The sequence below is a fragment of the Taudactylus pleione genome, unplaced genomic scaffold (assembly GCF_031769625.1).
Source record: "Taudactylus pleione unplaced genomic scaffold, aTauple2 ptg000201l, whole genome shotgun sequence".
In the NCBI taxonomy this organism is placed as follows: Eukaryota; Metazoa; Chordata; class Amphibia; order Anura; family Myobatrachidae; genus Taudactylus; species Taudactylus pleione.
The window spans coordinates 5,101,014-5,125,157 of NW_028284603.1; the positions used below are offsets into that span (position 1 = coordinate 5,101,014).

A 24,144-nucleotide genomic window follows, 5' to 3' on the forward strand; every position below is an offset into this window, starting at 1 on the left:
TTGGTTGGTAAACCAGTTAAGGTTTATAATATAAAATAGTGTGTGGTGTACTGCGCTCCTTACTTTAGTCTGCTCAGCGTATTATATGATAAGTGGGAAAAGATTGGAAAATGAGTAATGTATTATTTAGAAATACTCCTGTGCAGCCTTAAGTGCTAATGGTCTCTCCTGTGCCACCAATGTAATTTGAATAGCGCACAGTAGAGTAGAAGTATGATAATAGTATAACAGATGGTATACTATAACGCTTGTACATAACATCGATTATACTATTAACATACTTTACTCCACTGTGTGCGCTATTAAGGCATATAACCCAGATAAGAAACAGCAAAGGGTATCCCACCAGCACTCAGAATCATCAGAGAAGTCTTCGCCGCACATCGGAGCTTTTCCATCGAAAAAGTATCGCGCGCGCCCCTGCTTATACCCGTATTCAATTTGATATCGTCGAAAATGGCACCCGGCGAAAGTGAAATCAGCGAAAACTTCGCTGATTTTTGGGGAAATGACCCTAACACCCCCAAAAAGATGGTCTGACATGGGGGATCATACCCCCGATTAGCCCTGCTGAAGGTTTTGGGGGTCTTTAAACGGGCTCGATAGCTGCTATTTTGGGGATTTGGGAAGGTGGTGAAGAATAGTATTTAGAATTTTTTTTTGCAGAAAATAAGTAGTCCCAGCAAATTTGGGGTATTTGAAAATGGGGGTGAGCATATGTAAAAGTTACTAAAGTGAAGTTTTAAAAAACGTGAAAAATCCACCTGCCGCAAACACCTGCAATGTAAGAAACACCTGGGGCATACTTGGGGACCCCCCTAGATTGTAGTTCGCTAGTTTTTAACTTTGTACCACCCAATTTTTGTTTCGCCCCAAAATGAAAGTGTTTTTTTGGGGGGTCTTCTGAGATATATTTTTTACACAGTTTACCTTTGGGGAACTGTCTGAACGTTGCAGTTTGGTTTCCGAAATGTTGCACCCCAAAACCCCAATTCTGCACTTTTTTTCGCCACCCATTCCTTGGTGACACTTTTTCGCAGGGTCGAATGCAATATACTTTTCGCACCGGCAAAAAGTTTTCAAATTGAATACGGTGTAAAAGTAAAAGCGGCGAAAATGTCATCCGAGCGAAAACATCGCAGAAACTGAGTTTTTCGCTCCATATTGAATACCCCTAAAAGTCTGGGATGCGGAACCCCAAAAAGGCAAAGGCCAGCCACTCCAGGGCAGCACACTAGTGAGAGACTAAGGTGTTAGTAAGTGTTAATAATAATAATATTAATAAATCAAAAGCTATGTGTTAAAGGGTGATACACAGGTGAAGGGTGTAGTTAAAATGCTACATAAAGTAGTATTAGTAGAAAAATAAGTGTTAAGAAAGTGCTAAATAGAGTGATCTAGTGTGCCACCCCAAAGCAGTCCAGTCATACCAACCCAGGGAGAACCGCACCGCAAACTCATCCCTAAAAATAACATACAATCTGGGGCATATAATTGCCCAATATAAGAGGCATAGATGGGACCAGCGTTTGGAGGGCATGCTGGTTCCTGTAGTGCCATTAGGAGGACCTAGGGTTGACTCCAAGGTAAGCTGGCTCTCATTTTAGATAGGTTTGTGTATGTGCCAATATTATGTGGCCTTATATTGGGCAATTATATGCCCCAGATTGTATGATATTTTTAGGGATGAGTTTGCGGTGCGGTGCTCCCTGGGTTGGTATGGCTGGACTGGTTTGGGGTGGCACACTAGAACACTCGCAATTTCGTGAGCCGGGTTGAACCCGTGTTCAACCTTGCTCATTACCAGGGTGAAATGTCAGATCGCTAGACCCGGCTTATTTCAAACTGGTCCTTTCACATTTCACAGTAACCCAGGTTGCTGTGCGTTCACATGAAATAACCCAGGTTATTGCTGGCAGTGCGAAAGGGGTATAAACCTTTAGTAAACACACTCAATTAAATTAAATGATCTTTTATTGAAACATATAATTGAAGAAATAATACATTTAATTTCATGTTTTAATATATTAAATACAATAAGTTATTACAAAAATAAATCTACATTTACCTTTTATCACAAATCAAGGACAAGATAATAATATCAGATAATTTCCATATCAGAATCTATGCATATTACATGGTGAAACTGAAATATAAAAACTCTCAGCTATATCTTGAATACTCAGCTACAAAGTATGCTAAACTCATTAGTAGGTCTGATGAATTATTTAAAATTGAGATTTACGCTAAATTTGGTAATATTATACATGAATGATATTACCATTCTAATTACAATAACTGGTTGCATGATTTCTGGATTTTCTGTTTTACACTCAGATAAAATGATTACACATACAGTACATGGTTACACAGCAATTTGTGACTGTATCCTGACAGGTCAACAGCTGAACCATTCTGGTCAGAAATAATCTGGGTCAGCAGATAACCTTCATCAGCCAAATCAGCTGAGGGGAGTGTAGAGCGCACAGGTAAATGGTATGATCCAACTATTACCCCTGGCCATGGGAAACTCGACTTCTGTAATGTGGCCACACACCTATGCTTACGTTCCAGCCAAACAATGGGCTATCTATCAACTAGTGCAGCGCTTCTCAATCTCGGTCCTCAAGGCACACCAACAGTTCATTTGTAAAGTATATCCATGCTTGAGCACAGGTGACTCAGTGCGTAATTCAGCAAGGATCGTAATTCTGCTTATACGCAAGCAACGCAGTTGCTAATATCAGTGGTGATATGTAAATGTCTGCATTCGCATTCCTATCCCTAACATGAGAACGCCCACTTCCCCTTACTCGCATCCATATACTTTGGCAACATTGCAAAATAATTGGTAACATCGGACCCATACGCACAGTTAAGGCAGGTCAGACCTCATTCAGGAATTGCTTACCTCAGCGCACGCTATGAGACCTCAGACTGCGTGTGGCATCGCAGTGGATAATTTATGCACACCATGCAATGGCGTGCGAATGCACTGGCACGCCTGCGTTCGCCCGACCACCCCCCCCACGTCACCACCCACAAACGGCACTGCCTGTCAATCACTCTGCCATGGGTCTGTGTATCCTCTGCGATCGCAGCGCCTGGACATGTAATATCTTCCCTGCATGGGGGGAAAAATGCATTTGCAGCCTAAAGTTTTTTTTACCAGGGGTAAATTTGCACCTATAAGCTGGATGTACTCCTGACTGTAAGGCTGGGTACACACTGGACGATAATTTGGAATATTTGACGATTTTAGATGAATTGGAATGTCAAATCGTCCACATCGCCTAGTGTGTACGCAATATTGCGCGCTCCCGTGCTTCATTCCTCGCACCCTCTGATCTGCTGTACATGCACGGCAGATGAGTAGATATCTTTAGCGATTTTGTGTAAATCGTGAAGTGCGTACGCTCAACCGGATGACCAGGCGATATGTTAACCTTATATATTCCTTATATCTTAACGTTTTAATGACCAAATGATGCAAGATATATCATTTGGTTGTTTGAAAGCATTGCACAGTGTGTACGCACTATACCGTTTGTTCTGGGGATGTAGGGAAATCGGGACGATCATCGTGTGATTTGCACATCGTCTAATTTGTACCCAGCCTAAATGAGGCCCTAAATGTGTAACTGGTTATGCTTCTCCCCTACACAGGTAGGATTTTATTTGCTCTGCACTTTTTCGCTGGAGCGCTGTCATATCATCACAGACTGCAAGGGGGCGATGCAGAGCAAGTACTACACCGTATTACGTTGTTCTCCGTACATGCCCAGGAAGCGGATATATATGCCTATGCAGGCCTGCATGACCCTGGGCCCACTTGGACGTGTACAAATGCATCACTGGCGCTTAAAGGTGCTTTCTTCTTTGCTAGGGTATATATTATGTTTTTGTGTGTGTACTTTTATCAATTTTGTATTTTTGTTGTACACAAAACAATTATTTTGCTGTATTAGAGGTTTCTCAAATGTTATTGACGCTGAATAAAGTAGGTGTGTTATGTAAGTAAATAGCAGCGTAAGTGTATATGACATAATGTGTAGCATAAACTGGACACAGAGGCTACTGGTGCCAAGCTGCATGGATCTGGTGATGCATACTGTACTGCTCATCATATGGGCATAAAAAACTATTTTAAAAGTGGAAATTTAAATGCTCCTAAACTGATCTCCTCATAATGAGAAAATACCATGACCCAATAATAATTCACTTCACGCACCTGATCGGTTAGAACGTTTCTTACAACAACTGGATTTACAATTTTTCTTTAGATTTAAGAGTTTACAAGCATGGCTCTTATTCCTATTGCCTCTCTATTTTTCTGTACGTTTAACATGGAAATCCTTAAAACCTGGAACACTAGTGTGCCTTGAGGACAGAGTCTGGGAACCATTGACTTAACACACAGGTTCTAAAGCTGGCCACATACTAGACCAACTTACATCCAACCAGCCAACTAGATGATTGGTTGGAATGAAAATCTGGTAAGGTATGAAAGCAAATGACAATCAGCAATTTGCTGCCAAACGCCGGAAAATGGACAATAACTGTTGTTTGACCAAATTGTTTAGATCAAACATTTAACAAACTTGTCTGACACCATTTTCATCTGTTTTCTGGCATTTAGGAGCAAATTGCTGATCATCATTTACTCCCATATGTTACCAAATTTTCATTCCAACCAATCAACTAGTTGGATGGTTGGATGAAAGTTGGTCTAGTGTGTGGCCAGCTTAAAACTCGATCCCCAGAACCCCAAACAGTGCATGTTTTCCAGGTCTCATCACAGAACCACAAGTGAGATAATTAGCTCCACCTGTGGATCTTTTAAAATGTGTCAAAAGTGAGTAATGACTACACCTGTGTACCTGCTGGGTGACTTGGAAAACGTGACCTGTGTGGGGTCCTGAGGACTGAGTTTGAGAACCACTGACTTAACAGATATCATTCAAACTCCTTTTAAGAATAAATGGAAAATACATAGCTAGGTCAAAAGCAAGAAATCGTACATGTATGAGGTGGAACAAAACAACCAACAAAACCAACATTTGTTTCCTTTGATGTATGAGGGGGTGCTCATATGTTGGTTTTAATGACAGTTATGTTTACCTTCTTACCTTCATGATTCTAGATACCATGTGTTGGAGACGGATGTGTCATCAGCATTAAGAATGTTCTATTGTCTAAAGGAAGGCAAACAGTGATGCGATACTAAATTTTAATGAACTCATCTTACATCCCTTGAGGTACCAGCAGCCTGCAGCCATGTGTTGTGATTAGTACAGTTTTATACTCCTCACAATACAATGAAGTTGTTGTAGAATGGCTGTGAGACACCTCCGTCGCCTAATGGTAAATCTGTGTGCGGCTTTGTCGATATGGTGGTTGATAGACTGCATTTCCTGCGTCGCCTGACACCATCCTGACAGATGAAACAGGATCCATTTAGATCAGGATTGATCTGTCAGGGTGATAATCTGGATCAGATCATATTCTTCATCGGCACATTGCGTAGCCATCAGCCAAAGTAGCAAGGAACATAGAGCGGTCAGATGTACAATACAATTTGGTATCTCATCACTGCACCGGTACTGTCCTAGTTTAACCAGTGTTCAGCAGACATACAACGTATTATATTACATCTTCACTGTGATCTTCATCACTGCTATAATCTTCTGGCTTCTCATCTTCAGATTTATTCCTAAAGACCTTGTCCTCCCCGTCACCGCCATCTTCCTGCAAATCCTCTATCTCCAATGTGCCTTCTGTGCTGCTGAGAAGACAAGAGAACTGAATATACAGAGAATGATAAATGAACATATACCCTTTCCACAAGTAGTGTTCATTATATATAATAAAGCGAAGTGCTGACAAAAATTACATCAGTACGTATGCACATCAGACATAATGTGCAATGTGCACGCCTGTTGATATGGCTGCTGAGACTGCCGAACATAGTGGGACTCAGCTGCGAAGTAGATGGAGGCTGGGCGGTACTTAGGGAAGGGGGAAAAGAGAGACACAGAAAGCTGCAGAGAAAAGGGTAGAAGAGATATAGGCCCGTATTCAATGTGGGGCGAAAAGTCAGAGGTCGGACTTTTCTCCCTCATTGCCGTTTTTTACTGGGATAAAGTATCGGGAGCGTGCCCGCTTATCCCAGTATTCAATTAAGATCCGGCGAAAACGGGACCCGGCGGAAAGGTCAGGATCGCAAAGTCCTGGGAATGTTCGAGAAATCATCCTGGCACCCCCCTTAAGATGGTCTGACATGGGGGATCACTATGGGTACCCCCAATTTTGCCTGCTAAAGGTAGTCAGGGTTTTGGATGTAAAGAATAGCACTTTGTTTTTTTGGGGCAGGGGGGAAACTAGTCCCGTCAAATTTAGGGTACATAAAAATATGCTTGCACCCATTTTCAAGTCCCTAAAGTTATTTTTTTTAATTCTTCAAAAATGCACCTGCCGCTACCACCCGCATTCTAGATAACACCTGCCGTATACTATACTTGGGGATCCCCCATGAATCAATTTCGCTAGTTTAAAACTTTGTTCCCCAATATATTGTTTTCGCCCCCAAAAGTAAAGTAAATTTTTTGGGGTGTCCTGAGGATTTTTTTTTTGACACAGATTACTTTTAGGGACATTAAAAAGGCTACAGGCTATTTTTATTTTATTCCACACCCCTAAGCCCCAATTCTGCACTTTTTTTCGCCATGTATTACATGGTGAAAACTTATCCCCGTTTTTTAACAAAGACTTTTCACACCTGCGAAAAGTCTTTGAAATTAAATACGCAGCCTAATTGAATACCCCCCACAGTCCCAGAAGTAGAAGAAAAAGAGATACTGGGGAGGGATTAGAATAAAAGGAAAGATATAAAACAAAATACAAAACAAAAATAAAAACAGGCAAAGCTTGGGCCAAAAGCTAGTTTCTCTTCTAGATCAATAAAGCATACCATTAATTTCACATGAACGCGATTTATGTAAGGAGTAAGTAAACCTGTGAAGCGGTGTCTGTCTATGTAGTGAATATTCTTGTGTTATGTTTTATCAACTTTCCATGCTCCAGTGTGAATTTTAAATCTGTGTGGAAGAGTGGGGTTAAGAGTAGTTTAAAAAGTGATGTTGTTGAGGATCAGCGTTATCACAGGCAAGGTTTATTACACTAAGCAGTTTTTAGTGATATGATATTTCTATTTTGCGCAAAAGACTTTATAATGAAGAGTTTTTTGTTGGAAGACTGACATATGTTTTACTACTTTTGCAAACCAATTTTCTAATATCAAACTTAAAGACTTAATTTACATGCAAACTAATAAAACGTTACCTTTAACGAATTATCACTAATACATATTGAACAAAATGTAGCAAAGATAAATTAGAAAAAGTAATTGTTCCCTTATTAAGTGAGTTGCATAAATTGTACAACGCAACTATCAAAATGTGGTAAAATATGTACAAAGATAAGAAAACGAAAGTATAGAACACACTGAGGCCCCTATTTACTGCAATTCGCATTTAAAATGTGGTTGTAGTGTGATATTTCTGGCTAAATTGGCATTGCAAATTTAGGAAAAATCACATGAATGTACTAACATCGGCATGCAGAGACAGAGGTGGCGGTAAAGCACTGTCCTGCGCCCCTCCCCCCCCCTTCCCCGCTCAGATTACACTTCCCCTGATGATCCGGTGATGAGTTCTGGGGCTCTGGTCAGCTGGTCTCCCGCACTGTGACCCCTTTCAGCTGCTCTATGTCCCATGACCATAGCCCCAGAGGACATCACCGGAGCACCGATCACCAGTAAGTGTTTCACCACAATCTCTAGGTGGCACTATTATCACGGGGCTTCCCTCGGTATTTTTGCACAGTATATTTTTAGTAATCTGGGCAGATCATATTTCCCATTACAATCATGGGAAAGGCGATCTGCTTACTACTCTTCTACTCTCCTGTTTGCACAGGCAGTGAACAGGGGATGAGAGAACGGAGTTACCTATGCAGATTACAATTTAAAGAGATCGTTTCTACTGTTGGTGCTGTGGCTCCAGCAAGCACCCTGATGTGTGGGACACAACAAAGGGCATTGCTCGACTAAAAGCTTCAATGAGAGTGCAAAAAAAGAGTAAAGGGGTAAATGGACATGCAATGGAGACATGCTGAACCATAGTGAAAGGAGTCCCACATACGCACAGTGGAAACCACTAATGCACAAGACACGCGTTTCATCGGATGGCTTGTTCACAAGTCGTCAATTTAGTAACAAGAATTTTCAAATTTACATGTAATTGCATGTATGATGGGTATTACCTCTCTTCATCATCATCATCTGAGTTTACATCATTCTGCTTTGTATGGACAGGGTCTTGCAGGGAAGCAGCTTGCCCTTCTTCGGACACAAAATCACCACGTAATCCCAGATCTCTCAGTATATTGGAGTAATGCTTCTCAGCACACAGGCGAGCGTTTTTCTGCAACAAAATCAAACATATAAAAGTCTTCTAAAAGTAGGAAAAAGTTGTAAAATTATATTTATGTCTATGTTACAGAAGGTTTTTTGAGAGTGGACTGTTTAGTTCCTGCACTGCAGCCTTTCTTAGTATAGCTACCTTTAACTTGTCTGCCTTCAACCAATGGGAATTAAAAACACTTTACAGAACAAATGTTAGAAGACCAGATTGTTAGAAATCATATCTCACACAAAAGCATTTTGATGTATGTTCTGTACACAGGTGGATATTCCTATTGCTAGTCTCATCCTAAGGGGAGTCACTTCCGCCTGGACTACCTCCTGCTATCCAGCACTCTCCTCCTCAGTTAAGCTTATTAAAATGAGCGATTGAACGTTATCGTTCAATTGCTCATTAATTGTGCACAAATCAAATGTTGGAAACGACCAGCAATACGTGCTCCCGCTGGTCATTTCGACATCAATCATCGCCTGAACATACTGGTCAATCTGCCAATAACGACAGATTGACCATGTACAGGGATGAGGGAGGGTGTCTACACTGAACGACATATCGTTTAGTGTAGGCACTGCAGGGGAAGAGGAATGACTGTACGATTTTAATGTTGTAATCGTACTGTCGTTCCACTATCTACTAGTGGATACGCACCTTTAGTCTCTCTTCTGTATACTGTACATAGCATAAGAGCTACTTATTGCACAAAAGGTATAGATTGAAGTAGGACTAAGACAAGTATTTAGACCTTACATCAAAATTAAGGACATCCAAACTCTTGCCTGTACACCCAAAATGACAATTAAGAACACAGTGTAAGACATTTTTGATTCTCGCAGTGGCAGATCCAGGGCGTGGAAGGGGTTGAACGGAGCGATTGCCCCCCCCCCAGCACAGTGCAGCTTAAGTACGTGGATGCCACAGGCAGCTGTAGGGGGACCACCAAGGGGCTGCTGAGCAACAATCAGCAGTGACTGCAGCAAATCACATACTGTACACACACACTATATATATATATATATATATATATACACACATACATACATACACTCTCTCCGCTCATTTCACATGTCTTATATAACGAAAGAAAAGAGAGCAGTAGTAGTTTTAGATGGTGCACTAATTGTTAAAATCAAAAAAACTTTTAGGGCTCTATTTATTATCATTTGTAGCCACCCCCGAAAATAAAGATTCCTTTTTGCAGTAATAAGGAGTCTTTACTCTCCCAGATTTACCATTGGTGAGTCGCTGGGACAGGGGCTCAGATTAGAGACCGCCCTGGCAATCACAGTGGCGTAATTTGATTGCATAGTGATCACATTTCTACCTCCTTAGCTGTGCCACTGAGCATGGGCCACATGCGCAAGCCGGATCCACTGGGAGGAATCTTTTGGATCCCTATCCCGAAACAGCTTGTGATATGTAGCCCTTGGGCTACTATAGGCTAACACCATCTGGCGTTAGCAGCCGAGGCCAAGATCTGGCAGCACAGCAGACCCCATAGAGACCTAACGGGGGAAGGAGGGGGATGGAGTGCTTTTACTGTTTCCTGTTTGTACTATGTTTATTTATTTTAATTGTATGTTAATTGCTTCTTATTATACATTACATATTATTTCAACGGAGCTTGATTCCCATACTTCCTGGATGCCCTATGCAGCCACACCAATATGCTTGGAGCGACAATATCCTTAATTACTCATGTCTCTTGTATGTTCCTTATACCTGATTTTAGGCTTTTTTTCAAAATATTGATATATTTTGAAAAAAATTAAATTCTCACTTTGCAGCTTCCATGTTACTGCTCCTATATGCTGGGTAATATGCTCAGCTGCTTCTGAGAAATTAGAGTATATAGAGATCAATTAACTTAATGTCTAAACTTCACTTGTTACTAAAAGTATAAATAAATGAAGCGGTTCTAATACACAGTGAACACGACATAATGTTTATCATTATGCATGTTTGCCCAAGGTGTTAAGAGAATTTAGACCCCAAAGCCTCAGTGACTGGTGTGAATAATTACATAATCCCTGTACAGCGCTGTGTAACAGAGTGGTAATATATAAACAATAATAATAATAACACATATAGATAACAAACCTGTGTTGCCCTTTCCAGTAACAATGGTGTCTGGGACACGCGGTCCTTCATTGTTACCAGCTCCTGCATGTACTCTTTTGTCCTCCGATTTTCATTTTTCCTGTTGTTCAAATCAGAGAGTAGCGACATATTGTTCATTACAGAATTAGATTTACAGCTTCAACATTCTTCATTGTATAAGATGTCTGCTAACGCACAGAAGGTTTAAAATAAAAATATATATATTTTTTTTACCTGCTATAACATTTAGGGATTAAAGAGGGACACAAACACATGTGCCCACAAAATGGCAGTGTGCTCACTATTTACTGAATGACTGCACAAATATCATCCAGCACATTTTTCTGCCAGTCCAATTAAACTCTGTGTTGCATGTTATGAAGTAAAGCTACTTCCATCTTATGCTGGGTACACACTGGAGCTGATTCAGACCCGCTCGCTAGATGCTTTCGCTCACTCCTAGCAAATCTAACGCACAGCCAGCAAGGCAAGCTATTGTACGGCAAGGCATTAGCACGCCCACTATGTCTTGGCATGCTATCACTTTGCATATGCAGACGCCCACTTGTGCACCCACAAACGGCCTCTCCTGTCACTCATTCAACTGGGCTGTCTATGCTGGGTGAACGAGCGCTTCCTGATCTTTCGCAATGGCTCATGCACTCGCATTGCGATACATACGCATGCGCAGATTGCAAATATCGGCCAGCTACGTCGAACGCATCCTAGCGAGCAGATCTGAATCAGCTCCATTATACGATCCATCGTACGATATATATCGTTCCATCGTGGGTTGGGATGATACATCGTACGGATCGTGCAGTGTGTATGCCCGATCCATCGTTCATCGCATCATCCCATCTGTGCTTCTGCACACATGTAATGAACGACGTGGTGCAGGTACATACCGCAGTGTATATGGCACACGATGTATCGATACATCACTTCATTCCAACGCTGGCTACAAGCCTATCACAATTTCCAGCCAGGCAAACCAACAACTAAATGCAGGGCCGTTACTTGGGAGGTGCGGCTGGTGCTGACGCACAGAGTGCAGTATGCCCTGAGGGTGGAAACAGCCGCCGCAGCAATCTGTAATTGCCGGGCGCCCATGGCGATGTTGTTACTAGCTCCTTCCCTGGCGTGTAGTGTGGGCGCAGTCACTGGAGCTCACTGTGTCGGTGTCCGAAGCTGCCCTATTACAAGCTGGCCCTCTGATAGTGAGTGGCTTGTTTCCTTGGACCGTCCCCCCCTCAGGGTCCAGTCTCCTGCTCTAGTTACAGATTCATCCCCCTCCTTACTGTTACTCCCTGCCACCTTCTTTCCTTCTCTTTCCACCCCTTTCCTGCTCCCCCCCTCTCCCCTTCCCATCTGTAGCACACCACCTTCCCCACACCTTCCCTTTCCTGCTCTCTCCTCACACAGCTTCAAACTCCACCCCCATCAACTGTGCCCCCGACTCCCTCCACCACACACGTTCCCCTTTCCTGGTCTCCCTCCCTATACAGCTTTAACACCCCCCCCCCCCCGAAACCCTCCCCCAAACCAGTTCCTGCTCTCTCCCCTCACAGTTCCAAACTACGCCTCCTGCTGTACACTGGTTCCCTTTCCTGCTCGCTCTCCTCACACAGCTCCAAACTACGCCTCCTGTACACCGGTTCCCTTTCCTGGTCGCTCTCCTCACACAGCTTCAAACTCCACCCCCCATCAACTGCGCCCCGACTCCCTCCCCCACACAAGTTCCCTTTTTCCTGGTCTCCCTCCCTTCACTGCTTTAAACTCCCCCCCCACCACAACACCCTTCCCCCACACCAGTTCCCCTTTCCTGCTCTCTCCCCTCACAGCTTCAAACTACGCCACTTCCTGTACACCAGTTCTCCTTTCCCGCTTTCTCTACCCTCACACAGCTCCAAACCCCCATGTGCGGCACCTCCAACACCCCTCCCCCGTCAAGGTTCCCCTTTCCTGGTCTCTCTCCCCTCACAGCTCCAAACTCCCCCCCCTTCTCCCACACAAGTTCTCATTACCTGCTTTCTCTCCCTTCACACAGTTCCAAACTCCCTGCCACCACCATCCGCAACACCCCCTCCCCCACACAGGTTCCTCTTTCCAGGTTTCTCTCTACTCACAGCTCCAAATATCCCTTCTCCTATCCACAGCTCCCCAATCCCTCCCAGTTAAGGTAGGGTTAGGATTAAACTGCGTCTAGGATTAGACTGCAGTTATGGTTGAGCTGCAGTTAGGGCAAGGTTAGAATTAGGGTGCGGTTAGGAGAAGGATGCGATCAGAGGCGCTGAGAGGGGGTGGGTGCTATTACCCGAGTCCGGGCTTGCTGGAGTGGCCCGGGTCTGGCGCTGCCCCCCCCCCCCATTACTGTACAGGAGTCCAGCACACGCTGCTGTGTGCTGGGCTGCAGTGGCAGACTGCTCGCGGCTGCTGAGCAACACTGCAACAGTCGCCTAAGCCTGTGGGGAGGAGAGATCACACTGATTACGCCAGCCCCCCCGGCTTTGCGCCAGGCTGAAGGGCTCACAGCACGCGGCCCCAGCCCCATCCCCAGCACGCGGTGCTGCAAAAATATATTTTAAATACTAAGGGGGCATGGCCTCAACTCCGTGATTAGGCCACACCCCCTTCCCCGAGCCCGGCATGGCTCTCAGTGCCCCTGGATATGGTTATGGCCAGGCTGCAGTTAGGGTTGGTATTAGGCTGTGGTTAGGTTGCGACAAGAAAAAACATAGGAACTACAAAAGGTCTTTTTAAATAAAAACTATAATGAAAATATATTGTATTGCTCTGTGCCAAGTTAGTAAAAAGTAAATGTTGCCAAGTGTTTAATTAGAGATGTATGTATAGTTTAAAAAATGTACCACACTTCTGCTTAATATTTTGCTTTTGGTGGAAGCATGGTTCATGCTGCTGTCAAATTGATACTCCTTCTGGAGCATTAGGGTAACTCCTCACAAGTTCATATACTGGATAAGATGGGCTTCACCTGATATTCGCCCATCTAACCATGAACTATACTATATTTATATTAAACAACTTAAGGGGCCGGATTCTGAGGTGGGAGAAAGCAAAAAAGAGCAAGTAAAGGCCCCTATACACTAGCGATGAATTGCTGCAATTCCCTGATCCCCAGACACCGGGGTTGGATTTCACTAATTTGCCAATCACGATCAAAATATGATCGTGATCAGCAAATCGGGGATTTTTAACATGTAGAGTTTCACCGATTCCCCGACAGATCAGTAACCATCGATGGCCGGCAATCGGCATTTCTGACCGGTGGATCAGTGATTTTGGTCCGATTCGGAGAATTGCCCGCCGGATGTATGGGACCCTTTACTTTGCACCTGGACAAGTCAATGCAATTCAAGGGGTACAAATACATTTATTATTTTGCATGCTGTGTAAATACGGGCTGCTTTTACATGTAGCCCAGAAATACTGCACAGATTTATTGTTATGGTGCATTCACACGGTCAGACTTGCTAGATGAACAATGAACGATTTTACCAACGATTTCATGTATGATGAACAATTTCTGACAGCATTTAAATGAATGAAATCGTCCAAATCTGACTGCAAACAGTCAATGTCAGATATCGTTATTGGACATGTGGGCACACGCATCGTTGGTCGGTTCATGCCCTACATGTCAAAGATATGAACGATTTTTACAATCATTATCGTTCATATCTGATAAGAAATCTGACCATGTGTATGCACCATTACACTGCAGTTTAGATTTGAGTTTGGATACGCCTCTCCCAAATCTAAATCTCTCTGCTCATCTTAAATCTGCCCCACCTGCCGTGCAGCATGGTTTTACCAAGGTGCAGTTATACCCCTTTTCCACCAAAATTCCAGGTCTGACCTGGAGTTGGAACAGGGAAAAGAGTATTCTGTGAAAGAGTATTCTAGTCTTCATCTACTTGTCACATTATGAATTATATGGATAAATACACTAATCTGTTTCATATGTAGAAGAATTAGTTATTTAGAAGTGCGAGGAACTTACACTCAGCTTAGATATCAACGGCATAAAGAGATAAAATTAACTGTGTATATAGTTGATATAGCCTACAAGCTTTGTAAGAAAAATAATTTGATTTGTAAATATATATGAGGAGTATAGTACCTATTAGCAGTAACTAATGAGTGAACAACTCAAAAATACAAAAGCACAGTGTTCTTATAATCTCGCAATAAGCACAATCACCGGCAGGAAATGTCCAAAATCAAATATAGGTTGAATTGTGTAACTAGGGGAAAGAGTGGAAACGTAAGAGAAGGAAACTATAGGCAAGTTGTTAAAACAGGTTAGTGTAATCCACTTGTTCTCAAACTCGGTTCTCAGGACCCCACACAGGTCATGTTTTCCAGGTCACCCAGCAAGTGCACAGGTGTATTCATTTACTCACCAATTAATTTTAAAAGATCCACTGGTGGAGCTAATTATTTCACTTGTGATTCTGTGAGGAGACCTGGAAAACATGCAGTTTGGGATCCTAAGGACCGAGTTTGAGAACCTGTGGTGTAGTCTGATTTTCATGGTACCTCCATATTACGATAAAGATAAGCAAGCTGCAGCTGAATTGTTACACAGATGGGAAAGGTTTGGGTTCTATAGTTCAGGTGGGACGTGCAAAATCGAGCCAAGGGCTGCGGACCAAGACAGATGTTTCTGCCGTACCTGACTCTTTCCATGAATATGATGTGCCATATAAAGTTTCGTAAGAGTGGACGCTGATAACAGGTGGAGGATTAGTCTGTAGAGGGGTGCAAGTTCTTGGTACAGGGTTCTTTAGGGATACAGTAGGTGACTGCAGCAAATAATGAAGAGGACTATGGGTCTTGGTCCCAAAATGTAGATATATATGGGCTGGACTACCAAATATGGTAGAGTGTTACCTGTGACCACACATTTATTTATTACCAGTTATTTAATTTGGCACACACATACTTTGCAGCATTTTACAGAGAATATTGGTCATTCCCATTAGTCCCTGCCCCAGTGGAGCTTACAATCCATATTCCCTACCACGTGCACACATATACACGTTGAGGTAAATTTTGTCGGGAGTCAATTAACCTACCAGTATATTTTTGGAGTGTGGGAAGAAACCTGGGGAGAATATCCAAACTCCACATATATCATCCAACATCCAGAGGTGGAAATATTAAAATATTGTGATTTGTGCAATTGGGGACAGAGGGAATAGGTCTCAGGTGGGAGTCTGACAGATTATTTACTGCATCCACAGGGTCTGTTAACGGGATGCTACAGGAAAAGTTAATAAGGTGTGTTCACATCACCTGTTTAGCAGTAATACAGATAACATAGGTGGCCAAGAGCACCAAGATGACACAGTTTTGTAAGAAAGGTCAAGAACTTTTTTTTTCTTTTAAATGAAAATCTCATATGTAATTGATACTGAATGTCCTGCTCCTCTTACTCAGTTGAGCGGATTCAAATAAATTATAACATCACAGAAGAGAAAACAGGCGCAATACGCACACACACCGGTACTAAAACACAAAAGCAAAAGACTTTCCATGGGCAGGGCACCCAGCGCGGCTGCTTTTTATATGGGCTCCGGCCCCTGCTGCGTAAATCAGCTATTACACTTTAGATTTACTCCAGAATTTCCTAGCAATTGCCTACAGCTAATCTCAAGCCTTGGTGTAGCTTTTGTCCTGGTCTTGAGCCGTTTTCTATTCACCGGAGTTAAGCATGTGAAGTTTCAGGTGCCTATGACTGCCCATAGTAATCTTTGGGCACGACTGCTTAGGAACGATTGATAGCTTCCCTCTTTCTGCATTCACCTGTTGGCATGGGAGCTGGACTAGACACACACGCAGCCCCTCCAGTAGCTGCCTGTCATCCTCACGGTGGCTAACGGGACCCTTTTTGCCGGTGGCTCGACCCCAGCATTGGGTGTGCTGCCATGCGATCTCCTTCCTGACCATCCAGTTAGGAGTTCTCATGACCACTCTTGGCATCAGCCCCCCTGGCTTCATGAGCCCCGTTTCAGCAGTGAATATTGCCCTGGAAGTAGAGGTGATTTGGGAGTGTGTAGTGTCCCTGTGCACTTATCTGTGCTGCCCTCCACCACTCCCGGCCAGAAGACTGGACAACACTGAACCTTCTATGCGTGAACCCTGTGTGTCTGGGATGCTTGTCCTCTCTCCTCTAACTGCATTGAGCTCCTCGTGAGCCCTTAAAAGCTGGCTCCTCTTCTGTCAAGGTGCAGGGAGTTGCACCTTTCCACTGGGATTGTTACCCATATCTGAGGGCTCATCATCTATCTACAGAGGAGCACTGACTTTCCTTGAGTACTGGAGTTCTGTGCAGTGCTGAATATGAGTGCTGTATTTGATTATCGCGTATATGCCATTCGTCTGTCACAAGCCACCGAACTGTGAACGCCGGCCGATCGGTCGCTGAAAAATAGAAAAAATTAAGGTAGCGCTAGTACCAAAAACACAGGTGGCAGCCCAAAAAGGAATTAAAATAGGGGCTCAACTTCTCTTTGGATACTGTATGTAAAAAAAGAGATATCCTTTGGCGCCTCCTGTAGATTCCGTATCGGTCGCTGAACTCATCCCATCCCATTGTCCATCATCCCTGGCTCGATCTGGATTGGCTCCTTTGGCTATTTCCTGCTGGTGCGAAGGCTGCTCTAGTGCCAGTGACAGCAATTCATGTGTTTCCTGTTCTGGCTTAGTCTCCTGTTTGTTCAGCTTTGTTATTCTGCCCATTTGTGTCATCCAGACGGCACGGTCAAATACCACCTTCCTGCTGTTTTGTGTCGTCCAGGCGGCACGGACCGCACTCCTGTGTCCAGAGTGCGCAATCAAGCACCTAGCCGCTTGCGTCAACCCGACAGCACAGGCCGCACTTTAGCATCCAGAGTACGCAATCCAGCGTACTGCCGCTTGTGTCAATCCAGCGGCACAGGCCGCACTCCAGCGTCCAGTGTGCACAATCCAGCGTACTCCCCGCTTGGGTCAGCCGAAACTAGCCCTCAAGGCTGCTTCACAGCCCAAAGGCCGTGAAGCATCTTGTTCTACGGCCCGCAGGTCACAACTAGCCAAGGCTTACCAGCCCTCAAGGCTGCTTCACAGCCCAAAGACTGCATCTTGTTCTAAGGCCCACTGGCCACAACTAGTCAAGACTCACTAGCCCTCAAGGTTGTTACACGGCCGCAGCTAGCCAAGTTATCCAGCCCTAAAGGCTGTTGCAGGACTAATTCGTGGAGGTACCCAAATCCATAACATGATCACCGGCCAAATAAAGAGAACTTTTGTGTTTACGACAATAGGGGTATCCATCCTTATTCTTCTATTGTCATGGAGCCCACTCAGAATGCTGCACAGATACTTGCAGCTCCAATTCAGGTTCTGACCCAAAAAGTGCAAGAACTTTCCCTCCAAGTTGAGGAGACTTGGGCTGCTCCTACTCATTCTACAGTTATGGAGCCTAAATTGAATATGCCTGACCAGTTTTCTGGAAACCGTAAGGACTTCCTAAACTTTCAAAGAGAGTTTTCTAAACTCTATTTTAAGCTCAGACCCAAATCCTCGGGCTCGGAGGTCCAACAAGTTGGGATAGTAATTTCCCTCTTACAGGGAGACCCCCAGACTTGGGCTTTTGGCCTTCCTTCCGCCTCAGCCGCACTACAGACCGTGGACTACTACTTCACAGCTCTAGGTATGCTTTATGATGACCCGGACAAAGCAGCCATGGCTAAGGCTAGCCTCCGGTTTTTGGAGCAGGAGAACAGGGCTGCCGAGGATTACTGTACGGAGTTCCGTAAGTGGGCAGTCAATGAGTCAGTTTAGATGGGAACTTTCAGACCAGATAAAGGACATCTTGGTTAAATATCCTTCTGCAGAGAGCCTGGATGATTTGATGAGACTGGCTATTCGCATCGACCGACAGCTCCGGGAACGCAGGGTAGAAAAGAAATTGCCTTCTCTGGCTCCATAATCTCCGGTTTGGATGTCTTCGGCTGAACAAGAAGAGCCAATGCAATTGGGGGCGTTCAGTCTTCCTATAGAGGAGAAGCGCAGGAGACGCACATTGGGCCTTTGTTTGTACTGCAGTGGTAAAGGACATATAGCTCAACTTTGTCCTGTCAAGAGCCTTATTCAATTTGATTTGCACCCGCGATACTTTTTCGCTTCCCGGACACTTCGCCTGTTTTGGAGGCGGAAAAGTATTGCACGCGTGCCAGCTTATCCCTGTATTCAATTTGAAATTGAACGTGAAAACGGGACCCGATGAAACTGAAACAAGCGGAAAGTCATGTCAGATTTGTGGAAATCAGCATGACGCCCCCAAAAGATGCTCCGACATGCGGGTTCCCTATGGTACCCCCCGATTTGGCTTGCTGAAGGTATTTGGTGTTTTTAAAATTGCTGAATAGGTGTTAAATTGTGTTTTTGCATAAGTGGTGAAGAATAGTATTCTGGAGGTTTTTTTGCTGAAAATAACTTAGACCAGCAAATTTGGGGTACTTGAAAATGGGGGCCACCATATTTAAAAGTTGCTAAAGTTAAGTTTAAAAAATCATAAAAAATCCACCTGCCGCAAGCACCTGCAATGAAAAAAACCTGGGGCATACTTGCGGACCCCCCTGGAGTATCGTTCGCTAGTTTTTAACTTTGTCCCCCAACTTTTTATTTTTTCGCTCCCAAAATGAAAGTGATTTTTTGGGCTGTTAAGTGTTTACATTTTTTTTACGCAGTTTACCTTTGGGGGACTGTCTTAAGGCTGCACTGGGGTTCCCGTAATGTTGTACCCCAAAAACAGAATTCTGCACTTTTTTTCCGCCTGCTATTCACAGGCGAAGCATTGACTTCCCGAAATGACGTCACTCCCAAAGGTAAACTGCGTCAAAAAATTTTTTTTTTAAAAATCACTTTCATTTTGGGGGCGAAAAAATAAAAAGTTGGGGGACAAAGTTAAAAACTAGTTAACTAGACTCCAGGAGGTCCCCAAGTATGCCGCAGGTGTTTTTTCATTGCAGGTGCGAAACTTTTCCGCCTCCAAAACAGGCAAAGTAGGAGGAAAGTCCAGGAGGCGAAAAAGTATTGCGGGTGCGAATCAAATTGAATACGGCTCTGAGTCGGGAAAAGGCAAAGTCTAGGTGTAAGTGGAGAGTTGCATCTAGGCCTTGCATCCATCTCTCCAGAAAATTCAGTCCTTTTCCCCACAGTAATTAAGTCACCATGTGCTCAAGTTCCTGTTTTTGCTTTCATGGATAATGGAGCGGCAGATAACTTCACGGACCTGACATTTTTTTAAACTTTGGGAATTACTCCTGAACCCTTATCAAGTCCAGCCACAGCCATTGGTCTCGATGGCAGAAACCTCTCTAAGGTTCCTGTTGCGCACCGGACTCCTCTGTTACAATTGGCTATCGGAGATCTGCATCTTGAAGAATTGTCGTTTCTTCTACTTCAATGTCCTCTTGCTCCTGTGGTGCTGGGATTACCTTGGCTTAAAGACATAACCCGGTGATCCAGTGGCAAACTGGTGAAATCCTTCAGTGGGGTTCCTCTTGTTTTTCTCATTGACTCTCTTGTCCCATTCGTCTAGCAGCAGCCATTCCATCTGAGTCCTTGTTAATTCCCACTCCCTATCATGATCTGGCCGAGGTATTCTCCAAGAAGAAAGCTGACGTCCTGCCACCTCATCAACCCTTCAATTGTGCTATTGATCTTTTACCTGGTACCAGAATTCCTAAAGGCAGGTTATATGCAGTGTCTGTCCCCGAGAGTAAAGCTATGCAGGAGTATATCCAGGAGGCTCTGGAAAAGGGATTTATTTCGACCATCCAAGTCCCCGGTACGAGCAGGTTTCTTTTTCGTTGAGAAAAAAGATGGAGTACTCAGACCTTGCATAGATTTCTGAGGTTTAAACAAGATCACTGTCAAGAACGCGCATCTTCGATCAACTGCGGGAGGCTTCTATTTTTCTAAGATCGACCTTTGGGGAGCATATAACCTCATTCGCATCAGAGAAGATGAATGGAAGACAGCATTCAAAACTCATTCAGGGCATTTAGAATATTCTGTCATGCCATTTGGTCTCTCCTACACCCCAACCATCTTCCAAGACTTTATCAATGAGGTCTTAAGAGATTTTCTTGGAGTCTTTGCAGTTGTCTACCTAGATGATATTCTCATTTTTTTTCAAGTCCTTGAAACAGTATAGACAGCATGTGAGACTGGCGTTGCAGAGACTTCTTGACAATTTATATGCCAAGTTGGAAAAATGTGAATTTGAGGTGGAAGAGGTCTCCTTCTTGGGTTACATCATTTCCTCTCATGGGTTCGCCATGGATCCGAACAAGGTGAAGGCTACCCTGGATTGGGAGCAACCCACTTCGCTGAAAGCCATTCAGCGTTTTCTTGGGTTTGCAAATTATTATCGCAGGTTTATTAAATCCTTCTCTTCAATTGTCTCACCCATCGTAGAACTGACGAAGGGGGCTTATGTAACTCATTGGTCCTCCAGCGCCATTCAAGCTTTCAATCTTCTCAAGACAACTTTCGTGTCTGCTCCTGTCCTTCGACACCCCAAACCGGATCTCCCATACGTGGTTGAGGAGGACGCGTCCAAGATCGGAATTTGCGCTATCCTTTCTCAAAGGGATATTAAATATGGCAAATTGCATCTGTGCGCTTTCTTTTCTTGGAAATTTGATTCAGCGCAGAGGAATTATGATGCTGGCAACAGAGAGCTTTTGGCCATTAAATGGGCCTTTGAAGACTGAAGACACTGGTTAGAGGGGGCTAACCATGTGGTTTCTGTACTGACAGACAATAAAATCTGGTCTATATCGACACTGCCAAGAGGCTGAATGATAGGCAAGGACGATGGGTCCTGTTCTTCACTCACGTCAATGTTTTCATCTCCTTTTGACCGGGTTCTAGGAATTTGAAGGCGGATGTCCTTTCACATAGTTTTTCGATCGTTCAGTCTCCTAGTGTTACAGAGGAAACCATCATTCCGACTTCTGGGATTCATCTAGCCTTGACTAGAACCTTGGCTGATTTCCTCAGGCAATGACAGTCTGAAGCTCCTCCTGAAAAGCCTCCAGGATTGCTGTTTGTCCCTGAGAAGTCTCGTAAGGCAGTCTTGAACGATTTCCACTCGTCCAAAGCTGTTGGGTCATCCAGGCATCGCTAGGACTCTTGAACTACTTTCCCGTTCAGTTTGGTGGCAGTCCATGTCTCGGGATGTTCGGGAATTTGTAGCTGCTTGTGACATCTGTTCCAGGAACAAGACTCTCCGGACTTCTCCATCAGGTCTGTTATGTCCACAGCCTACTCCTTCTAAACCGTGGACCCATATTGGTATGGATTTTGTGGTTGATCTTCCATGAGCTTCTCGCTGTTCGGTCATCTGGACCATTGTGGATCGATTCTCAAAGATGGTTCATTTTGTTCCCCTCGTCAAATTGCCTTCAGCTAAATAGTTGGCAGTACTCTTTATTCAACATGTGTTTAGACTTCATGGGCTTCCGTCAGATATTGTCTTGGATTGAGGTACCCAATTTGTTGCTCGCTTTTGGAGGTGTTTTTGTGCCAATCTGGGTATCAATGTCAGTCTGTCATCAGGATACCACCCACAGTCTAACGGACAGACGGAGCGGGCTGATCAGTCCCTGGAGCAGTACTTCTGCTGTTTCGTCTCTCTTCTGCCTTTTGCTGAATTTGCTTACAACTTCTGCCATTCTGCCGATTCAGTGCCTCCTTTTTTTCTACAATTTCGGGACTCATCCTAGAAGTGATTCCTTTGAGACTACATGAACCAGAATTACTTAATCTTCAACTGTTTCTAGGTTACGGTCGGTCTGGAGAAAAATGCACCATTCTCTCCTCCAAGCATCTGGTCGTTCCAAGGTTTGAGCGGACAAACGTCGTAGGCCCTGTAACTTCAAAGTTACAGAGACTTGGCTTGACTGTCCTCCAGGAACATTAACCTACGCCAGAGGTCACAGAAGTTGGGCCCCAAGTTCATTGGCCCATTTAGAATTATTTCTCAAGTTAATCCTGTGGCCTTTCGACTGAAGCTACCCAGGACTCTCAAGATCAATAACACATTTCATTTTTCTCTCCTGAAGCTGGTTTTCTTTTCCTCCAGGTTTACCCTTAGGCGTTCAGTCAGGCCTCCACTGGTGCTCGTTCAGGGTCGCCAGGAGTTTGTTGTTGAAAAAAAATCCTTTCACGAGGTCGCCTTCAGTTTCTCGTCCACTGGAAGGGGTATGGACCGGAGGAGCACTCCTGGGTTCCCGAAAGGTCTTTGCATGCTCCTACTCCAAAGAAAAGATTTTTCGAGAACTTTCCTGACAAACCAGGGTCTAGGGGCTCTTTAACCCCTCGTGAAGGAACGGGGGGGGGGTACTGTCAAAACCCGCCGCTCTGCAAACACAGGGCGAGGCGAACGCCAGGCATTCATTCGCTCAACTCCTCCTACCAATTGTCTATCATCCCTGGCCCGATCTGGATTGGCTCCTGTGGCTATATCCTGCTGGTGTGAAGGCTGCTCTTATGCCAATGAAAGCGTTTCACGTGTTTCCGGTTCTGGCTTAGTCTCCTGTTTGAGTACCCAGTTCTCCTGTCAGCTTTGTTATCCTGCCGTTTGTGTCATCCAGGCGGCACAGTCCGCAAACCACCTTCCTGCCGTATTGTGTCATCCAGGCGGCACGGACCGCACTCGTGCCCAGAGTGCGCAATCAAGCGTACTGCTGATTGAGTCAACCCGGCGGCACAGGCTGCACTCCAGCGTCCAGAGCATGCAATCTAGCATTCTCCTGCTTGGGTCAATCCGGTGGCACAAGCCACACATCAGCCACAACTAGCCAAGGCTTACCAGCCCTCAAGGCTGCTTCACGGCCCACAGGTCACAACTAGCCAAGGCTTACCAGCCATCAAGGCTGCTTCACGGCCCAAAGACTGCATCTTGTATTACGGCCACAGGCCACAACTAGCCAAGGCTTATCAGCCCTCAAGGCTGCTTCACAGCCCAAAGGCTGCATCTTGTTCTACGGCCCACTGGCCACAACTAACCAAGATTCACCAGCCCTCAAGGCTGTTACACGGCCGCAGCTAGCCAAGTTATCCAGCCGAGTAATTCGTGGAGGCATCCCTACCCATAACAGTGTGGCTGTGGAACGGAGTGTCATTTCGTCACCATATCTGGACGACCGCAGTGGTAGCTTGCCGTCACATGTGAGACCGTCTTCTGGACACTAAAGCTACACCCCTTCCTGTAATGAGGCTTCTCTGGGAGATGTAGTTCAGCATCTGACCCTATTCCAACTACTGTAATCTCCATGTTTACTGCTGTAGAGCCCCTCCAACAGTAAGGATATGGTCGCTGTGTTCCATCCCATCTCCAGGACACACTCGTTGACCACTCTTATGGGTGTTCGGATGGCCTGGACCCTGCCTCTCTACTGACACAGACCTTAACTCCCGACCTGCAGATGATGTTGACAACAGACTCTTTTTGAATTTCACAATGGGTCCTGTCTGAGGT

General features: G+C 44.5%; 1 protein-coding gene across 3 annotated transcripts in view; it reads right to left on the minus strand.

Annotated features, from left to right (window-relative positions):
• Positions 1 to 4,739: 4,739 nt before the first annotated feature.
• Positions 4,740 to 24,144, minus strand: part of FAM161A (FAM161 centrosomal protein A) — a 40,638-nt gene continuing 21,233 nt past the window's right edge. The window contains exons 5-7 of one of the 3 annotated variants that reach the window (XM_088477491.1): positions 10,581 to 10,680; positions 8,323 to 8,483; positions 4,740 to 5,785 (exon numbers count right to left, since the gene is read on the minus strand). In XM_088477491.1, coding sequence (XP_088333617.1) covers positions 5,644 to 5,785; positions 8,323 to 8,483; positions 10,581 to 10,680 — 403 coding nt within the window. In that variant the 3' untranslated portion in view covers positions 4,740 to 5,643. The remainder of the gene's footprint in view (positions 5,786 to 8,322; positions 8,484 to 10,580; positions 10,681 to 24,144) is intronic. The other 2 variants (XM_088477490.1, XM_088477489.1) reach the window with 2 other exon arrangements.